This window comes from Macrobrachium nipponense, chromosome 24, assembly GCF_015104395.2.
Source record: "Macrobrachium nipponense isolate FS-2020 chromosome 24, ASM1510439v2, whole genome shotgun sequence".
Lineage (NCBI taxonomy): Eukaryota > Metazoa > Arthropoda > Malacostraca > Decapoda > Palaemonidae > Macrobrachium > Macrobrachium nipponense.
In genome coordinates this window covers 4,885,204-4,905,611 of record NC_061091.1, presented here as the reverse complement: position 1 = coordinate 4,905,611, position 20,408 = coordinate 4,885,204, and the positions used below count along the sequence as shown (strand labels likewise).

The following is a 20,408-nucleotide window of genomic DNA, read 5'->3' as shown; positions in this document are numbered from 1 at the left end:
TCTTTAGCTACAATTAAGCTGTCATTCAGTTCTGAGCTTGTGGTCTGGACTATAGACTATCTCCAGGTGTTCTTGTCAAATTTGGTGCTGATTTGGCCCCATTTGGTATGGATTTCCTTGCTACAAGATCTCTAAAAATGACTTGTCCGAGCATCCGTGGATGCCAGTATTGGAATAAACTTTACAACTTTCATCATAAGCTGGGAAGAGTCAAATATGCAGTCAGTGGGTGAAATACTTTTGTCTGTAGTCAGCAACTTCAGTGAGGTCTAGTAGTTTCCCCTTACTACTTTCAGTGAGTGTAGCAGCATGCCTCCTACTCTTTGTGTCTGCCTCAACCAGGTGGTAATGAACAGTCTGGAGTGATGGATGAACATGGACCCCTGCATGGGAATACTAGTGAACTCTTCCCCTCTCTAGAAATGCTTCTGTTCTTGGATACACAGTTAGAGATGGCATTCACACCTGAAGGACCTTGTCATTTCAGAGATACGGTCTGCAGACATCCTTTATCTGCACATCAGTATACTCAAGAAGCTAGTGCAACACAGTAATCATCACTGTGGCAGGAGTGTTGAGCCTCAATCAGGGGAGTGCTGGAGTAATTCCTATTAGAAGACAAATATTTGTAAATCTACTAAAAAATAAGTTAACTTGAAAGAAAAACCAGTATTCTGGGGTGAGGATATTATGCAAGTCTTGAGTTTCTGGCCAAGCAGCAAGTTTGCAATATCATGAATTTCTGGATGGGAAAGAAATTGAATCAAGTCATAATAAAAATAACCATTAATTACATAGTTTCTGGGCTGTGAAAAACAACGATCTGTATACAGGCATAATTACTCATTCAAAGAACTCTAATTTGGCAGATTTACTTAACGAAAAGGTCAAAGCAAGTATACCTTTTCCAGTTTCCAGAGTTCATCACATTTACTTGTTTGAAGGAATTACAAAAAACAGATTTTTTATATATATTTATTAGAAATTCTCAAACTATTAGTCACCTAACACCATTTCATGTCACCATATTTTTTTCTTGTTTCAACATTGAACAACAAGCTATTTTTAACAAAAAAATAACCTTCTATAAATATAAGCATGCTGGCCTTATTTGCCTTAATCTTCAAGAAATCTGGCTTTCAGTACAGTAATAAGAACTAGATTTACCTTACATGGCAAAACTTTAAAACAATGCATTGTGACTAATTGTTTGTAAGGAAAAGTTGTCAAACTGAAGGTAATTTGTGACTAAGTATCAGAAAACATTTTCACCAATAACGAGCCAAAATGACAACCATGAAAAATCCTCTTAGTGCATAAATAATGAATAACCAAATAGCATGGGAATGTAGTTTCCACAATCAATTCTCCAGTGATACAGAAAATAATGATAAATTCCAGTGTAAATCAAAGAAATTCATGGCTGTTACCTTCATTTCAGAGATGGAACACATAAAAGATCATTACCTTTTAAGTAATTGTCTTTCAAATGTAAAGCAACAGAAGGAAAGCTATGTAAGAGGCTATATTAAATTGAATCACAGTTAAAGAGCAGCTCTGCACTTAGTTGGGAGCTGGAAGAGTAGACTTGTCCAGGTCATCAAAGTATGGATGGTTAAGCGCCTCCTTGGCCGTTATTCTTTGTGTTGGGTCATAGATCAGCGTTTTCTGAAATTAAAATTTAGCTCTCAGAACTGATATTTGTAAATTAGGATAAAAATCACATTCCAATTCTAGTTTCACAAAACTTCATTGATTCTTAGCAAGTCTAACAAAAATACAAAAATTAAATTTCTAGATTCATATAACTGCTTGAAGGATATGTTCCTGAACACAATACAATGAAAGAACTTGGACAAATAGGTGTTTGTTGCACATTAAGACTCACGCCCCTGTCAGTGCTTAAGGGAATTCATTTGGAGAGATTATTGTGCCGTTTATCCATAACCCACTTGTATTGAATTCTCTGTTTAAGTGCTACTGATGAAGTAGAATAGTAGAGCCCAAAAAACTACTCTCGCATGGCTTACAATGGGGAAGTAATTTTTCTACAAGTCAAAAAATGGCTAATCTGAAGTCATCACAGAGGGACTCACTTCCTTGGAACCACTACTCCTGAACACCTATGGACAATTGAAAAGGAAAATCATTTATCTGCTTTAAAATGACAATAGGTTATCAGTAAGAATAGCTGCTTCACAGCCGCTAAGTTCCATGCTGGAAGGGGGGTTTTCGAGCTCGGCTGCCAATCCGGTGGTCCGAAGTTCGATTCCCTGCTCTGCCAACGCAGAATCAGAGGAATTTATTTCTGGTGATAGAAATTCATTTCTCGATACAGTGGGGCTCGGATCCCTAAATAAACTGTAGGTCCCATGCTAGGTAACCAATTGGTTCCTAGCCACGTAAAAATTCTAATCTTTCGGGCCAGCCCTAGGAGAGCTATTAATCAGTTCAGTGGTCTGGTTAAACTAAGATATACTTAACTTCACAGCTGCTGAACCATGTAGTGACATTCATCACAGATCTGCGGTTCAAGCTCCACCGCCTTTGGCCCAAAGACCAGAACGGGGATATTCGTACCCAACATTGCTCCAAAAATTTGGTCAATCAAAAGGCCATTTAGGGTGCACTTCAAGTATGTGTTACCTTTACCATGGGGTAACGAAAAATGGCAACTAGAATGAAACTACATATATTCAATATAATGGCCAAAGTACAAACATTTCCAGCATTTCAAAAGGCCAATAACGGCCACTGACTTAGAATTCAAGCTTCCTTAGAAGATGATGTTCAATACAAAGATCTCACTTACTAAAATACACACACACACACACACACATATATATATATATATATATATATTTAACAGATTATTCAAGATAAAAATGTATTAAAGTGAATGGAGAATAGTATCAGGGTATTATTGCATTGTATCTTCACTTGAACTTTTCCAGTTCCAATTGTAATGCAACTTCCTGGAAACTGTTGCTCAGTCCAGCAGTGTGAGGACTAAAGGACCTCTGGAACCTAGAAGTTCTGCAGTGAGGCATTTACTGCATAATGGTGCTGCTGTTCAGCAAATGTGGTTACTCTCAGCAGGAAAATAGGATCAGCGATCAATTGTGAATAGGAAAGGTCTCTGTTAGAATAAAACTTATGAAAATTTCACAAGCATGAGACCATATGGCAATGGTCCAATATACAACTGCTAATAGTCAAGATGCCAATACAGTTCCATTGCCAGATTAAATGTTACCATCCTAGTCAAAAACATGAAAACAGTGAATGATAATAATTAAAGCAGACCAAGCACATCATTGGAACATCACACTGTTCACAACAAAAGACAGCCTCACTTTTGTAAGTTTTTGTGGTAAATATTTGAGCTAGTCATACTTGTTTTAACACAGACAGGTGATGATCGCTCAACAACCTTATACCAGCGTCTCAGTCGGTATGGTGTTGGCATACCACCTCGGTGGCCGCGAATTCGATTCTTGGGTATTCTACCGAGGAGTGAGAGATGTGTATTTCTGGTGATAAAACTTCACTCTCAGTGTGGTTCGGAAGTCACGTAGAACCGTTGGTCCCATTGCTAAATAACCACTGGTTCAATGCAACGTAAAAACACCATACAAACAAACAAAACAAACAACCTTATACCTGTGTACAGAGAATGCAGGTCAACACAAGTTGGACACCATGTGAATGTCCAAATTTCAATCATAAAGTGCCTCTGTGATCTGATTAAACTAATAAATTATAAAATAGTGGCACAAGCTTCAACTAATCGTGCATGTTCTGTAATTAATTCAAAGGTATTTTGTCATAATCTACATTATTTCCACTATAAAACACTTGAAAATGTCAGATAATTTTAGGTTTCTAAGTCCACTCAATTACTTATAACTTCAATGTTGGAATGGAATATAAATAAAACCTAGGCCAAATTCTGGGACCTAAGGTAAATTCAGCGCAGAAAGGGAAATTGAGAATAAACAGTAAAACATAAACCAAAGTTTCTTTGGCTCAATTGAGTTTTCTGTCTGGTAGTGTCCTCAGTCATGGCCCATAAAACTCTAGCCATGGCCCATGAAACTCAGCCACGGTCCAGTGGTGGCTTATGTTGTTGGTACCTGTAAAACTGCCAGAAGTACGATTATGGCGAACTTAAACCCTAATAATCGAACTTTAACCCTAAATGAAATAAAAACTACAGAGGCTAGAGGGCTGGAATTTGCTATGTTTGATGATTGGAGGGTGGATGGTCAGCATGACAATTTGCAGGCCTCTAGCGCCAGTAGTTTTTAAGATCCGAGGGCAGACACACAGACAAAGCTGGCACAATAGTTTTCTTTTGCAGAATACTAATAGGTACTGAAGGTATGATACAAGGAAAACATCCCTGTTGCATCATGCTATAATTTTAGCAAACTCTCACCTAAAACATTCAGCAACACAAGTCTATACTCAGAAGTGTACGTTCATTTGCAACTGTAGTTCAGAAAGGCAGGAAGATGTTTAAGAAATATCAAACAACCAGCTTGCTCTTTTCTCCAAGCTTAAATGCAGTACATATAATACTGAGCAGCACATTCCAATCAAAACCAATTTAAACTTTACACGAAACAAATGGAAGCACAAAAACAGGAGAAATATGCCCATATGAAGTTACCTGTGACTCTCATAACAACAAAAATAGCAACAGAAGCTAAGAGCCAAAGAGCTCTACGTTTTGATTAACTGGCAAAATACAAGTCTTAAGGCTCAGTGTATTTTGGTATAGAAACCAGTAAAATCTTGTTAAGCCAAGCCACAACAGGAACTCTGCAATATCTCCTCATGTCCTTTAAAATCAGGGAAGATGAGAATCCAATATTCCACTTAGTTCCTATGAAAACACAAGGTACAATACACACACCAGTACTCATACTGGTAATTAAGATTACTACGTATCATAAAGTCATTTTATAAGACCTGGGCCACATTCCTACAACCTCACAGGGCTTGATCAAGGAATTTTTCTTGAATGGAATGAAATACATAGCAAGATAAAAGTTGATGATGCTGGTCACCAAACAGAAACTGAAGAGAACATTAATATCCCCATATGAAGTAGATACCATAAATTGCCTAACTTTTTAATTTCATAAACAATGCATTTAATTTTATTCTTTCTTTTTAGTCTATGCTTACTCAACTATATATTTTTTTGCATTCATCCCTAGTCTACTTACCGATAAGAGGTCAAGCCCATCTGGATCCATCTGCTTCACTGAATTTGCCAAATTATAGTCTGTCCAATTTGGGAAGTTTGCCTTGTAATCCTGTAGTTGTGTAACCCCTGGCCAATTGTCTTCAGTAGGTGTGGTCAGAGTCCTAAAATTTCAGGTATAATTTGAATATTACTCATTTGATACCTTTAATTTAGCTATTATAACTAAAGAAAACTTCATGACGAGGAAACAAAGCCACAATTATTCTAATCCACAATGAACCAACTTATTAGTAAGTTGACTACAATTAAAGTATGAGGAACTATGGAACAAAACTTCACAGAACTAATTTATTATGTATCCTGTTTTTAGTGAGATTACACTTTTCAATTGGAATCAACTTTAGTGGAATTTAATAAAACTTAACTTACCTGAAAATCCTAAAAAGTTGGTCAATTTCTGAATCTCCATGGAAGAGAGGGCGCTTTGTGACCATCTCTGCAAAGATGCATCCTAATGACCAAATGTCAACAGGGCAAGAATATCGGGAGGATCCAAGAAGAACTTCAGGTGCACGGTACCATAAAGTCACTACCTATGAAAAAGTAAAATCTGACTAGAAGTTTTTACTACTAAACTGACACAAGGTCATCATAAACTGGTTTGGTTATATTAAGCTTTGCTCCTCAATTCTCCATTCAACTCTTCCATCTTTTACATAACTTCTCTCTTCCTCTGATTTTGCATAGTGTAGCCCTCAGGGTCTCACTTGCTGCACTTTTTAATAACTTCCTTCATTACTATACTAAGTAGCAAAGGATTCAAGGCTGACACGTGATGGACACTAACAATTATCTTACTGATACATGTCATTTTACTCTAAAACTTGTAATGGTACAGTAACATTAATTACTCGAGATGTCTTTTTGGTACCCTTTGCTTTTCATAGTAGTGTTAAAAGCCGTCTTCAAGGTCCATTATTAAGACTTCCTCTGCTAATGAATTCTCCGACATGAAGCCAAATTGAAAGCTGTCTATTCTTATTTGTACTCTTTCCTCCAGCACCTTCCCCAATATTTTACCAATAAGCTCAAGTAATCTTTCCCCTTTATAATTTCTACACGGCTTTGTATCCCCCTTATCCTCAGCATATTTTAAAACTGGCATGCTCCTACTTTTCTGGCCCTATCCCTTACCAGGTTTTCACTTTCTGTGCAGCTATTGACTTCTCCAACTACTTTTAGCAAACTGCCGTTATTCCTAATGGTCCTTTGAGGTTCTCCACTTGATATCTTTTCAAAGAGCCTTCAGCCAACAGCATCCTCCAACTGAACATAAAAAATGACTACACCCTAACAAATCTAACGCCCTGAATCAATGGGATGCTTATTTAGAGAAACAGATCAAAGAGAAGCAGCATGCAACCTACCCAGTTACAAAATGGGGAAGCAGACAAGACATGCATCTCTTTAATATGTCTTTCAAATATTACCCTCTAAATATAGTGGTTTCAACCTAACAAGTTCTCACCATTTACAATCAATGACACATTCTATTCAACTACGAATCATACATTTCTCCAATCATAACCTTTCCCTCAGCAAAAACATATTATGATGGGTCAATTAATCTGGAATAATGTCTATTGCAGCAACTCTCACCTTACATGTTTTTACAAGATGAACATAAAAAAAATAAAAGAATAAACCAATAAAAAACTGAATACAATCTTTTGAACTCCTAACGAAACCAGCGGCAGAAGTAGACTGATCAGCTACGAGTGTTTGTACCTAACAGTACCCAGGTGGGGGAAGTAGATGGATAAAGATGAACATTCATAGATAATTTTTATCTGTCAAACAACCACTGGCACGGAAGTAAAAGCTATATAATGCAGGGGTAAAGTTCATTTTAAAAATACCGTAATACAGTAAATTGTTAACTTAGTCAAAGGATGTTATATACTTACAGTACACACAATCTAAAAATTACCTCATGAGTGTACACTCTCACTGGTATTCCAAAAGCTCTTGCAAGCCCAAAATCTGCCAACTTGATTACTCCTGATTCATTAATCAGGAGATTCTGAGGCTTCAAATCCCTGTGAAGAACTCTGCGCTGATGGCAGTATAAGATTCCTTGAAATAGCTGAAATATAAGAACTAATAACAGTAACTGAACATCAGATATAGTTCTTCTCTCTTCTTTTCTACTCCTGAGTCTATTATTATTTAGTTCAAATTACTATTGCTTTCCTTTCATTTAGTTTGATTTTATCCTTACTTTTATATGTACAATTCGTTCACTTCTTCAAATCCCTCAACCCTCACCTAATATTAACCTGTATTATGGAAAAGATGTAAGACATGTCCAGCTATTTTGGGTACTGGATGTAAAGTTATTAAAGTAATGTACCTGTAGGTAAAAGAACAGGAATTGTCCATTTGATGCAATGCTGTTTGTGTGGTATGAAATATGTTGGGAAAGCTGGCTCCCCTTTACACATGAATTAATAATCTTAGGAATTTGAACAATAACAATTGAAACGTGTTATATGTAATTCAACCCTGTAAACATTTAATATTTATTTTTTGATATTGTTAATGTTAGTAATAGTAGACTAGGGGCAAAAAATTCTTGCACTGAAAACTCCTTACCCTCAATTAACAGAACTTTTACTTATAAAATTTTTTCATAATGATATTTACAGAACTGTAAGAATAAGAATCAACAGAAATAATAAATGTGTTGATTTAAATGATTTAGACAACATGAAATTGATATTACTGTTAACACAAAATAGATTAGTCCCGTTATTACCACGTCCATGAAAAAATGTTCAACTATGCTATCATATTAAATGTTCGTGAAAATCACCTTCAAATATAGGATCATATTTAAATTCTTCGCATTCTTCATATAACTTAATGTAATTTTAATTATTGTTTATTGAGTACCTTTACAATAATTTTTTTTGTTATGCATTTATTTTCAAGGGAAAATTACATTAATTCAGGGCACTATATATTAATTTTGGGATACTCAGATCAAAATCTAGAACTGAGGAAGTATAATTAAGGTACTATACTATTATTCTCTCCTCAATTTGTTTTGAGTTTACATTTGAGTTGATCTACCACCAAATCCTTTCGTACACTACAATCAAACTGCTTTGCTTCACCCTCAAACCCAAAATTAAAATTCCACAGAAAAGTGTAAGCTTAATAAAGAAGTTTAATTTATGTGCTTTGTCAAATTCTGAGCATTTCTACCGACTTTAAGAGCATGGGATAGCAATCATATTTCTTATGACCAATCGCTTATATCAAATCTAAAACATCAGATAATCTTGCAATCTCTCATTATCAAAAAGGTGGGTTCATTATATGCAGCATCGGGGAGTTCTCATCGATAGTAACACAATGTACCACTTGTAAACAAATAACTAAAATATTAATACTAATCATTCTTCAAATAGTCACAGACTAGTATATTTATCACTAAAACTCTTAACTCAGATTAGGATTGTAACTTACCTGGTAACAATAGGATTTTACTAGCTTCTTATCAATATATTTTCCTGACTCAAAGGTATCTAAATACTTCTTAAGGTCCATGCTAAGAAATTCAAATACAAGGAAAAGCTTATTTTCCTGCATCAAAACATCTTCTAACCTGTTCAAAAGACAAGGAAGCAAGGGGAATAAAACCTAGTAAACACATACTAAAACATAAACAAAACAAAAATACTAAAAAAAAGCAAGCCACTCCAATAAATCTCAAGCATGGAAATTAGTGAAAAAAAAAAGGTGAATACAAAGCACACAAAATTGTGCATAAAGCACTCACTCAATTACTGTATAATTTCTTATTTGATATTCATTCACATTATGCACAGTCTGTTCCAAAATGATATAGGAGAACTGCAAGCACAATAGTAGAAAACACAATATCTGACTGAAGATACGTTTAATAAATTCTAAAATTAGTTGAATCACAGTTTTGATATAAATTTTGACTGCTCCAAACTAAAGTTCTAATTCAACATGACAAAATATGATAAAAGTATAGTGTCAACCATAACCTGACAAAATATGAAAAAACCTGACAGCCAGCAATGTCGTTCCTAAAGTACAGACTGCTTCCAGACCAATCTAAAATAACCCAGGCCATAGAACTTGTAGTCACATAAATCTTCCTCATTTAATAAGATAAGGCTTAGAGACTGATGGGAGTACAGTATTGTCAAGTACATATAGTACACTAATAGTCTAGTCAGACATCTTCACATACTTGCATATCAACTTCATGACAAGGCCAAAGGACTGGGATCTACAGAGCTTTACATACCATTTAACAGATTACAAATTAGTACAGATAAAATAGTGTCAACGTACAGCACATTGTTTAGGCCACTTATAATTGTGAACGACTTTGCCAAAAAAACTTCCTGTGTTCCATAAACTTTATGGTATTTAAAGATTTAACCATGTGTAAAGTGATCCAACTCAAAATTAAAACAAGCAAAATCAATTAAATAAAAAACTATGAGGTTCATCAAAAACATATAAGAAGTTAGTCCCAGTTATCTAAACTTACGAAACTATGTTAGGATGTTGCAGTTCCTTCAGAAGTGATATCTCCCGAATAGCTGTTGATGGGACACCTTCTTCCTCATTTTCTAATCTGATTTTCTTCATGGCCACGAACTTTCCAGTTTTGCGGCTCTTGGCTTTGTAGACCACACCATAGGTGCCCTCGCCAAGCTTCTCTATACGCGTGTAATCATCCATAATTCTGTGGTAAAAATGATTGCATGTAAGATTATTTGTTTTCTGGGCCTAAACAAATTCTCCAAAAGCTCAATTGTATGTATGCATTTAAAGAACACAATCCATCATCCTTGATCTACACCTTTAACTAACAAAACAAACACAGAAAACATGGCCCCAAAAGGGGTGTACCCATCCAGGCAACACACTGAAACCTCTACTCTCCTCTCAAAGTATGAGTTTTCTCCTATACTACGAAATAAAGGCATAATTTCTGATTAAAGAGAGGTTAACGAAGGTCTAGCCAAGTGCCGTGCTAACTTACCACCATGCCGCTCTCAAAATTTTTACTTAAAACTCCTAAAATGTAGACAATTGATGCCATCTCAATGTTTGCAGTCACTTGAGTAAACAAACTACCAATTTCTTGAGCTAAATCTGCAAAACATTTGTAACCATAGATGCTGGTACAGTTTCCTTACAACAATGGTAAATGATGACGCTGTTCGAGATGTGGCAGGGAGAAACCTAGCGAATCTTTGGGGGTGCCAGTGCGCTAGATAACTAGTAGTACCTATTTTTGTATGATGAAAAGTGAAGATATTGAAAACTTAGATGAGAATTTATGAATATCCAATACTAATGATATCTAATACAATTATAATTCAATCTTTCATAATGCATTTTATGAATCTGGGCCACAACAAAAATTGAACGCCATAAGAAATTAAAAGGCCCATATTTAAATTGACCATAAAATTGTTAATAGTATAGGGAAGTTAGCATTCAGACTCATAAAATTTCATTAAGAAAAATAAGTAGAGGTAGTCCCTGGTTATCAGCTGGGTGCTGACACGCGAAAACCACTATTCACCGCCGATAACCAAAATTCGGACCATTATGGCGCTAACTGGATCACCATTAACAGAGTCCGCCGATATCCATGAACTACCTGTATTTATATGTTATATAAAATATGAATAGGCTGAGTACTTGTCATTTACTTTATTGGATAATGAACTTAGTATTTTTTACATACTATTATATATATTTATATTTTTCTCAATCAAAATACATTGGTCTCAATATTAACTTTCCTCTATTGACAATTTTCTTGCCGTTTCAAAGTCAGCACCATTAATTTCTTACGGAGTGAAAATAGACAAGTGGCCAGAGCAGTAGTGACTGTGGCTCACTTCGGAACTCTAGTCCAAGAACAAAGTCATTAAGAGTACATTTATTTCAGCCAAAATTATTAAAAATTAAAAAAAAAAGGGCCAAATAGTCATATGGACTTAAATCCATGAAAAGTGCTAGCAACAAAATAAAAAAAATTTTCATAACAATTCATTAATGCGTCAATTGCTCGCGGATGATTTTGGCAGCCAGATGAACAATAAAGCTGAAAAATAGTTCTCTCCACTGTTTCGCTGTAAACTCTCACATATTTCAAGTGGAATTTGGAGTGAATTATGAACAATATGTTCATAATTACAATCACATAAGCACTATGGACTTTCAGTTATGATGTCAGTAAGGATAAAACCACTGATGACAAGGGTAAAAATGCATTTCAGTTCAAAACTTGACCCCGGGAATAGACATTTCATACTTTCACTAGTATAGGAAACAAAATGTTGTTTATTGTGCTGATGACAACTAAAATCTTGAGTAATATCAATAAACGTTACGTAAACAAAAATATTGTTCAAATGAGGGTAGATCTATATTACTATTCCGCAGCGGCCTAGACTACGGCAGTTGTGGTTTTTCTATGCAGTTTTACCTCCTGAACAAAAATTTTAAGTAATATTTATTCGGACGACTGTAATTAACCCCCCGAGGGCTCGTACTAAACACGGCAAAATACATTTGACAGCCCAATTCCTGGTAGCTTTCGTATTTGCGAGGACGAACTATGTGGAATGCTTATATAGAAATACCCAAATGAGTGCCAGGAAAGCTGGGGAAGGATGAGGCCTTTCTGTGAGGGAGGAGTGGCTCACGTCCTGAAGGGATGCCACATTGGATTCAAAACTGCTTTAAACACACATTTTACGAAGACTTCATGTGCTTATTTTAGTTTGCACAGTGGTTTCATATATCTCATTTTGTTAATGAAACTTCAATCTTTTGAATGGTATGGTTAAAGATTTAATTGCATTATTGTTTTACCAAATAAATATAGAGTGAAAAAGTGGTTTTTCTGAAAGCCAACATGTCGCTGCTTGGTTGTTTACCCTTAAAAAAAAAAAATAAAGTAAAAATGTACTTTTCTTGGGGTTGTACACATTGATCGTACATGGTCCAGCCCTGTATCATGCGGTTTTTTATCCTAAGTATCCTGCAGGACTGCAGCTTGGTTATGCTAGAACTAAGCAAGGCCTGAATTTTTGGCTTAACCCTTAAACGCCGACTGGACGTATTTTACGTCGACATTTTTTGTCTCTCGGGTGCCGACTGGACGTATTTTACGTCGACATTTTTTGTCTCTCGGGTGCCGACTGGACGTATTTTACGTCGACATTTTTTGTCTCTCGGGTGCCGACTGGACGTATTTTACGTCGACATACAAAAGTTTTTTTAAAAATTCGCGGAAAAATACTTTTAGGCCTACCAGCCAAAAACTCTTGAATCACGCGCCTTGGGGGATGCTGGGAGTTCACGGATCAAGGTATTGTTTTATTTACAATCGTTACGCAGGCGCGCAAGCGCGAATTTCTTTCTTGCCGCACTAAAAAGTATCTGTGACACATCTCGGAAATTATTTCGTCACTTTGACATAATTTGTGTACCATTTTAAATTAGCCGTTACGGAGTATTATATATGAAAATGTGCGCATTTTTATGAAGAATACAACAAAAAAATATTCATGATTGTAGCTTTTATCAGTTTTGAGATATTTTCATATAAATAACGATAAGTGCCAAAATTTCAACCTTCGGTCAACTTTGACTCTATCGAAATGGTCGAAAAACGCAATTGTAAGCTAAAACGCTAATATTTTAGTAATATTCAATCATTTAAATTAATTTTGCAACTAATTGGAAGTCTCTAGCACAATATTTCGATTTATGGTGAATTTATGAAAAAACATTTTCCTTACGTCCGCGCGGTAACTCTTCCGAAAAAATCATACATGCGATTGTGGTAATGTTTGCACCATTTTAAATTAGCCGTTACATAAAGTTTTATATATGAAAATGTGCGCAATTTCATGCACAATACAACTAAAAACAACCCATGGTTGTAGCTTTTATCAATTTTGAAATATTTTCATATTAAAAATGATAAGTGACAAATTTTCAACCTTCGGTCAACTTTGACTCTACCGAAATGGTCAAAAAACGCAATTGTAAGCTAAACTGCTTATATTCTAGTAATATTCAAGCATTTACCTTCAGTTTGCAACAAATTGGAAGTCTCTGGCACAATATTTTGATTTATGGTGAATTTATGAAAAAAAAATAACATTTTCTTTACGTCCGCGCGGTAACTCTTCCGAAAAAAATCATACGTGCGATTGTGGTAATATTTGCACCATTTTGAATTAGCCGTTACATAAAGTTTTATATATGAAAATGTGCGCAATTTCATGTAAAATACAACAAAAAATAATTGAAGGTTGTAGCTTTTCTCATTTTTTAAATATTTGCATATAAATCACGATAAATAGAAAAAAAACCACGTTCGGTCAACTTTGACTCTACCGAAATAGTCGAAAAACGCAATTGTAAGCTAAAACTCTTACAGTCTAGTAATATTCAGTCATTTATCTTCATCTTGAAACAAATTCGAAGTCTCTAGCACAATATTTAGATTTATGGTGAATTTAAAAAAAAATCTTTCCTTCCCTCCGCGCGCGGATTCTCCGCCACAAATCTCCGAAATGCGCATGTTCCATTCTCGGAATATTTGCTCCATTTCATATTAGGCATTTCATAGAGTTTTATATATGAAAATGTGCGCAATTTCATGTAGAATAAAACGAAAAGTATTTGAAGGTTGTAGCTTTTCTTATTTCCGAAATAATTGACATATATATATATATAAAAAATTCTACATTCGGTCAACTTTACCTAGTCAGATATGGTCGAAAACTGCATTTGTAAGCTAATATTCTTACAGTATAGTAATATTCAATCATTTTTCTTCATTTTGAAAGAAATTGGAAGTCTCTAGGACAATATTTAGATTTATGGTGAATTTTTGAAAAAAATATTTGTTTACGTACGTGCGTTACGAATTCATGCATTATTTTGTGATAATATTTTCTCTGTGTTGCTTTTATTGTTTTACAATGTGTTATATACCAAAATGATCGCAATTTAGTGTACATTACAACGAAAAAAAAAGTAACTCGTTACCTTTAACCGTTTTGCGCACAGCGCGATTTGAATTCAATTATATATGAAATTTCATTTTTGCGCTATCATATATCGCATTATTTATATATGATAATGATAATTTTTTTCATTTCTGATGGTTGCATACTAAACTTCAGCCAATGGCAAAAAAAGGAGCCAAAAATGAACTCTTAATCTTAAAAACTAAGCGCGCTGTGATTTTTTGAAAAAAAAATTTTTTCCGCTTCCGCTCTCACTCTGAAACACTTCCGGCACACGGGAGACATTTTTTTTTTACCGCTCCGGCGTTTAAGGGTTAATAAACCTTTAACAAAATTTGTGCTCAGATTTTGGTGAAATTTTAAAAGTTGTCAAGAGGGTAAATGACAGCTGCCATCAATCCCGGAATGCAGCCACCTTCCCTAAAAAGTACTTGAATTTGCTGCCATGAGCACCAGTCAAGAGTTGTGGCTTATCCAGGCAGCACACCAAGACCTCTACGCTCCTCTCAAAGTTAAGTGTTTTCTCCTAAATTAGGAAATAATGGCATAAGCGCTTTTTCGGAAAGTGACAGCGTTCAGAGAGAGGTGGCCATTATGTTGCCACTTTATTATTTACCCTATTCCCAATTTTTCCAATTAAAATGATTTTGGGGTTTTCGTGCATAAATGGATAGGAAATGATAGAGAACTAAAAGAACCTTAAAAGTCGTTAACTGATTAATTTTCTAAATTTATCATACACATACCTAGGGTAAATGACCGAGCAGTGACCACCTCTCTCGGAACACGGCCACTTCCCCAAAACGTACTTGAATTATGCCATTATTTCGTAATTTAGGAGAAAGCGCTTACTTCAAGAGGAGCGTAGAGGTCTCAGTGTGCTGCCTGGTTGGGCCACAACTCTTGACTGATGCTGATGACAGCGAATTCAAGTACTTTTGCAGGAAGGTGGCTGCATTCCAGGATCAGTGGCTGCTATGTCATTTACCGCATTAAAATAATACCCCGATTTCTACAAATGGTCCTCCCTTGGAAGCGGCGACACGGGCTAGCCCAGTACTAGGCTAGCAGAATAGGATACTCGGGACTCGCCATAATAAAACGAGTTCGGGGACGGAAGTAAAATAGAGGGTATAATATGGTATTTCTATTCCTTAAATTAACAACATAGTGATTAAACGAGGTTGTGATGTTAATTTATAGAGGAGGGTCAATGGAGGTCAATCCTGGGAGGTAAAGTGATCGGGGGTCTCTGGTCCAACCGTATTATTTTCATAACCTGGGCTAGGATCCAAATCAAATAAAGGACTACGCATCTAATGGTAAATTTATTTTGATATTTAATGCCAATTAGGCGCAGCGAAGGATATGATTCATAGGATAATTCTACGAGAATACGAACTACGGAGGACCTCCTACGACGAGTAAGGCCTAAACTAAAATTCAGTTTGAACGGCCGCCAATCCCACCACAAAAACCGGCCCAAACCGAAACCTCCATCGAATTAAACGTCATGCGACCAAATTACGTATAAAACCCACTAAAATGCATAACAATACTGCACCTTCCGTCGCCAACAAACTTTTATTAATGGGAATAATTATCCGCGGAGAAGCACAAGGTACACAAAGCAGCTTGAATTTCGAGACACTCCACCAGCCAATGAGGACGAAGGATCCAGCCGACCAATCGGCGACTTTGTTTTGATTCGTATCGACCAATCATCGTGCAGTATTGTCTGCACTCGACGATGGTTCTTTGCGGAGATGAGGCGAAAAAATAAAATAAATGCCGATTATTTGGTGTGATACTGCTTTAAATAATCTTATAATATAAAATTAAATTATTTTCGCGCATGCATAGTCTGAATATATACGCGTACATATATTCAAAATCAACATCTAACCGCATGACTACATTTCGAGATCTTGAAATTTGATGTAGGAAGGTAGTAACTACTTTGCTCCACTAAATATTTTGTATTCGATATTGACAATTTACGGTGTAAAACAAGAAAGAAAGGGGCGTGGCTTTCAAAGTATATTTCTCTTCGTTAAAAAAATGTGTACACTGCTGATTTACTAACATTTTACTACTTCATTTGTTTCTTAGCCTAAAGTACTCTGTTCCTTTGTGGTATAGTTTTCCTAGGCTGATATACGTATTACAATCAACTGTCTCCATGTTTTGCAGGTGCCACGTTATTCCCAGCTTTTATTCAAAACATTTAAATTCTCTTCGATGGCCTCATTGGCTATATCAAAACCTTGCTAAGATGACGTACCTGTCCGTAAAGTTCGGAAACAATTAATGGCTCGTGCATTTTCTTTGTATTGTGCAAAGTTCTAAGTTTTTATTTCAGCACCAGATTTTGACAAGTGTATTTTATTATATCAGAGACAAACTATTAACCTTCTAATGTTAACTTAACGAACGTTCCGAGCTCTTCCCAAGTGCGTCTATGAGTATATGTTCTAGTACTTTCTTCACCTTATTACTATGAGAGTTGTTTTGATGTTTTTCAGACATATACTTCCATGTTTAAATACCTTTAACACAATTATTTCTTTCATAAGCTTTCATCTTCAGATCATGGCATAGCATTTTTTCACTACTATGCTACTTTCCTCAGGCTACATCTGCTTCTTTCATTAGCTTAATACTGTAAAAGCCGCACTGCACCCAGTATCTGGCCCATGTAAGGGGTAGGCCCTACTGCCATCACCAGTGGACTTACGTGGAGCACTGTAGGCAGTTCTGGAAGTTATATGCAGCAGCAACCCTTCCGTCCCTGGACCCACAAACTTGTTAGCCTACTCTTACCTCCTTCCTTTCTTCAGTCTTGCTGTTCAACCTCTTTAGATATTATCAAGTGCAACCGTGGCGTATTCTCCAAGTTTCTTTTTCAGATCCTTGTACCTAATATAATTTATTTTCAGAATTTATTTACTTTATTATCCAACCATTTCAACTGCCTCTTTACACTGAATGGCTGACAGTGTCTCTAGTCTTTGGGTTTATTATACAATAGATTTCATGAACCAGCCAATAGTGCTACTTCTCTGGGGGAGAGTGCATTTCCGTCATATTGTAATAATTCCTGCCTTTCGTCGGCTGTGCAAGATTCTAGTAATCTGCTCGAGGCGTCGTTATTGCATTTCAATTTCCTAAAGTAATTACAATACGCCTTGTATGTAGTACATTCGAGCTGTGAATAAACTAAAGCAGTGCTACCTTATCGTTAGCATAAGAATATACTAATCCAATAGTAATTCTTCTCTTTGAAACAGCATCAATCTTGTCATTGATCATCTCAAACGTAATCGATTAATCAAGACTTTTTGCCTGTTGCCTAAGCATTTGTGGGCCCACGAAAGTTAACATTACGTGTAACTGCTGATGATAATTTTAGGTGATAATCTACAATAACATTCTTGTAAAGTATATTCCGCCCATTCTGTGTCAGGAGGCTGTAATAATCAATCGTGGCGTAAACTGCACTCAGTATCTGTGATTTGCAAGGACTATGTTTTAAGTTATTGTAAATGGGGAAAATAAAGTCACTTACCTTTGAGTTGTTGCAATTTTCCTTATATGTTGTTAATATCTAAACCTATACCTCTTTCACACGAGACGAAAAGTTTCCTAAGAAGGGTTATACAGCTTCCTTTCATCTTGACTTTCCTTCGTGTTTTTCTCCTAATAGTTTATCTAGGATAAGATTCCGTAGGGGCATACACTGTATGTCCAAATACTGCTGGCCTGCCGTCTATACCTATTCTTAGGCTGCTGTCCATTTTTCATTTTTTACCTCTCTCTCTCTCTCTCTCTCTCTCTCCATACATGACCAAGGAATTTTTAGAACAAAATGATCCATTAATACCTATTTCCAGCTCTTTCATTGCCTTTTAAAATTACCTGCCTTATATACGTACAGTATCTAACGAGATCATATAATGCATCCTTGCCAATGTTATGACTTTTCTTTGGGATTTTACACTTACAAATGTATAAAAAAAAATTTCCGGGGAACAATTTTTCGTTATGGTCTGAATCATGTCCAAATATTAAATCAGTCTTGTATGGCTTGGTGTGTCAACTTTACTGTTAATGTAAAGTCTTAAAGAGTATGATATATACCAGGGTAATGATGGAAATGAGCTTGGGATCAGTCACTAGTGTTTTTGTTTGTATGGTGTTTTTACGTTGCATGGAACCAGTGGTTATTCAGCAACGAGCCCAACGGCTTTATGTGACTTCCAAACCACGTCGAGAGTGAACTTCTATCACTAGAAATACACATCTCTCACTCCTCAATGGAGGGGTCACTAGTGTAAAACTCCTCAATAGGATGACTTCCTTCCTTGTAACTTTTACATACAAGACTTATCCCCGGCTACTTGACCTATATTTCACGGCCAACATAAAATTTATCACACTACTTATTCCCTCTTTGATTATGAACAAATCCAGTATGTGAGAAAAAATTATACTTGCAAATTTGTCATTTGTTCCTACATGTATACAAACCTTTGGTCTTGACTACATAGGGGAGACTTACTTAGTTGTGGGAGGATTCTGGTGGTTCGTTTCAGCTGGGAGCTTTTTCCTGGTCAAGTAAGAGCAAAGGAAGGAGAGCCATGCTTCTGATCTGTTGAACATGTGTGATGTTCACTTGCCAGACTTCTGGGCCTTTCGAACAAATGGAATGTTACGTCATTGATTCGAAGATAGGCTTGACTGATTCCATATTGTCTTGGACAATAAATCCGAAGCTAACCAACTAGTCTGCTCACTCTCAGTCCCTTTCCCCCCATGATACAGAGAAGGTAGGAGTTACATCTATTAATCCAAAAGGAGCTAGATTATGACAGGATACTGGTCATCTAGAATGCCTGCGTGCATGCCTGTCCAGAATGTGACAGCTTGCTGGGTATAAAGGGAAGATAAGAGGCCAGTCCCCCACACATACCTACTATTTTGCAGCTGTACATCTTATGCAATGAAATACTACTAGGGTTAGAAATTCGATCTAAATACCCAAATTTGTGAACCCATCTCAAATTGAAATCCTAATGTGCACTCATTCAGTAGGTACATACATCATTTGCACAACAGATGTGCAACTGCCTGAGTTTGTCATAGAAAATAGAGCAAACTTGCCATATTCTAATCTCTTCTGATTAATCAATCTGATGTATTTCTCAAGTACTTTGGGTAATTTAATGTGTCACAATGGTTTATGTTTTCTTAGTAACAAATTTATTCCTTGACTGTTATTGTGACAAATATATCTCTGCTAATTTTGTGAAATTAAAAACCTCAGTATGAGTATCATTCCACAGGTGGGGCATTGGGGCCAAGTTATTAGCGTTACAAAAACAACAAGGCGACTCATCAAAGGAAATAGTTTTCATTGAAATTTATTCAAAACTTCCAAGAAGGATGCTGCCTTGAAACAAAAATTGGATGATAATCCATCCTTCCATCGTTGATACTGAGGGATCTACTGCATCCTTATTTTGTATTTCTTGAATGGAAAATGAATATACAGAATAATAGTGTACCATTACTATAAAGAATACATTACTATAAAGAATACAAAGGTTTAACCAAATGAAATGGTCTAATTGCACTATCACCTGCTTTTTATTAGTACTGTACACTTTGTCAAGTGTCTAATGCACAATTCCAGTGAATTTACTATTCCAACAAAACACAAATGATTTTTACCTGCAATCTTGCAAGGACAATCAGATAACTTTTCAGGTATGAACACTTGCTAAATTCCTGAAGCATTCTATAAAGCATAGTACTTCAAGGAGGCTTGTGGGGCATACTTGACACTGGTTCTTGGCAGTATATTTCAAGCCTGATATGAGTTACTTTTTTGTCTTACCTAGATTTCTTGTTATTGTTCACATTCTCACCTCCTTGAAGAATACATCCTTTGGATAAGCCTCCCAAGAGTGGAAATGTGATTTTCTATCTAGTCCAATTCAATGTAGCTTAATAATGATAAAAATGGCACAAATGATATAAACTGAAATATTTAGGAAAATCAAAGAAAG

General features: G+C 35.9%; 1 protein-coding gene across 1 annotated transcript; it reads right to left on the bottom strand.

The window, feature by feature from the left end:
* Positions 1-960: 960 nt before the first annotated feature.
* On the bottom strand, positions 961-16,034 carry LOC135205231 (cyclin-dependent kinase 1-like). The gene is made up of 7 exons (XM_064235588.1): positions 15,902-16,034; positions 9,816-10,013; positions 8,753-8,891; positions 7,209-7,364; positions 5,648-5,811; positions 5,238-5,379; positions 961-1,668 (listed from the first exon to the last, which is right to left on the bottom strand). The coding sequence occupies exons 2-7, from the start codon at positions 10,007-10,009 to the stop codon at positions 1,564-1,566; spliced, it is 900 nt and encodes a 299-aa protein (XP_064091658.1). The 5' UTR covers positions 10,010-10,013; positions 15,902-16,034; the 3' UTR covers positions 961-1,563.
* Positions 16,035-20,408: the final 4,374 nt, after the last annotated feature.

Coding starts and splice junctions, on each gene's coding strand:
- LOC135205231 (XM_064235588.1), bottom strand. CDS start 10,009: ATGGATGATTACACGCGTATAGAGAAGCTTGGCGAGGGCACCTATGGT. Junction 5,812..7,208: donor TGAGAGTGTACACTCATGAG/GTAATTTTTAGA, acceptor ACTTTTTCATAG/GTAGTGACTTTATGGTACCG. Junction 5,380..5,647: donor CAACTTTTTAGGATTTTCAG/GTAAGTTAAGTT, acceptor CTGAAATTTTAG/GACTCTGACCACACCTACTG.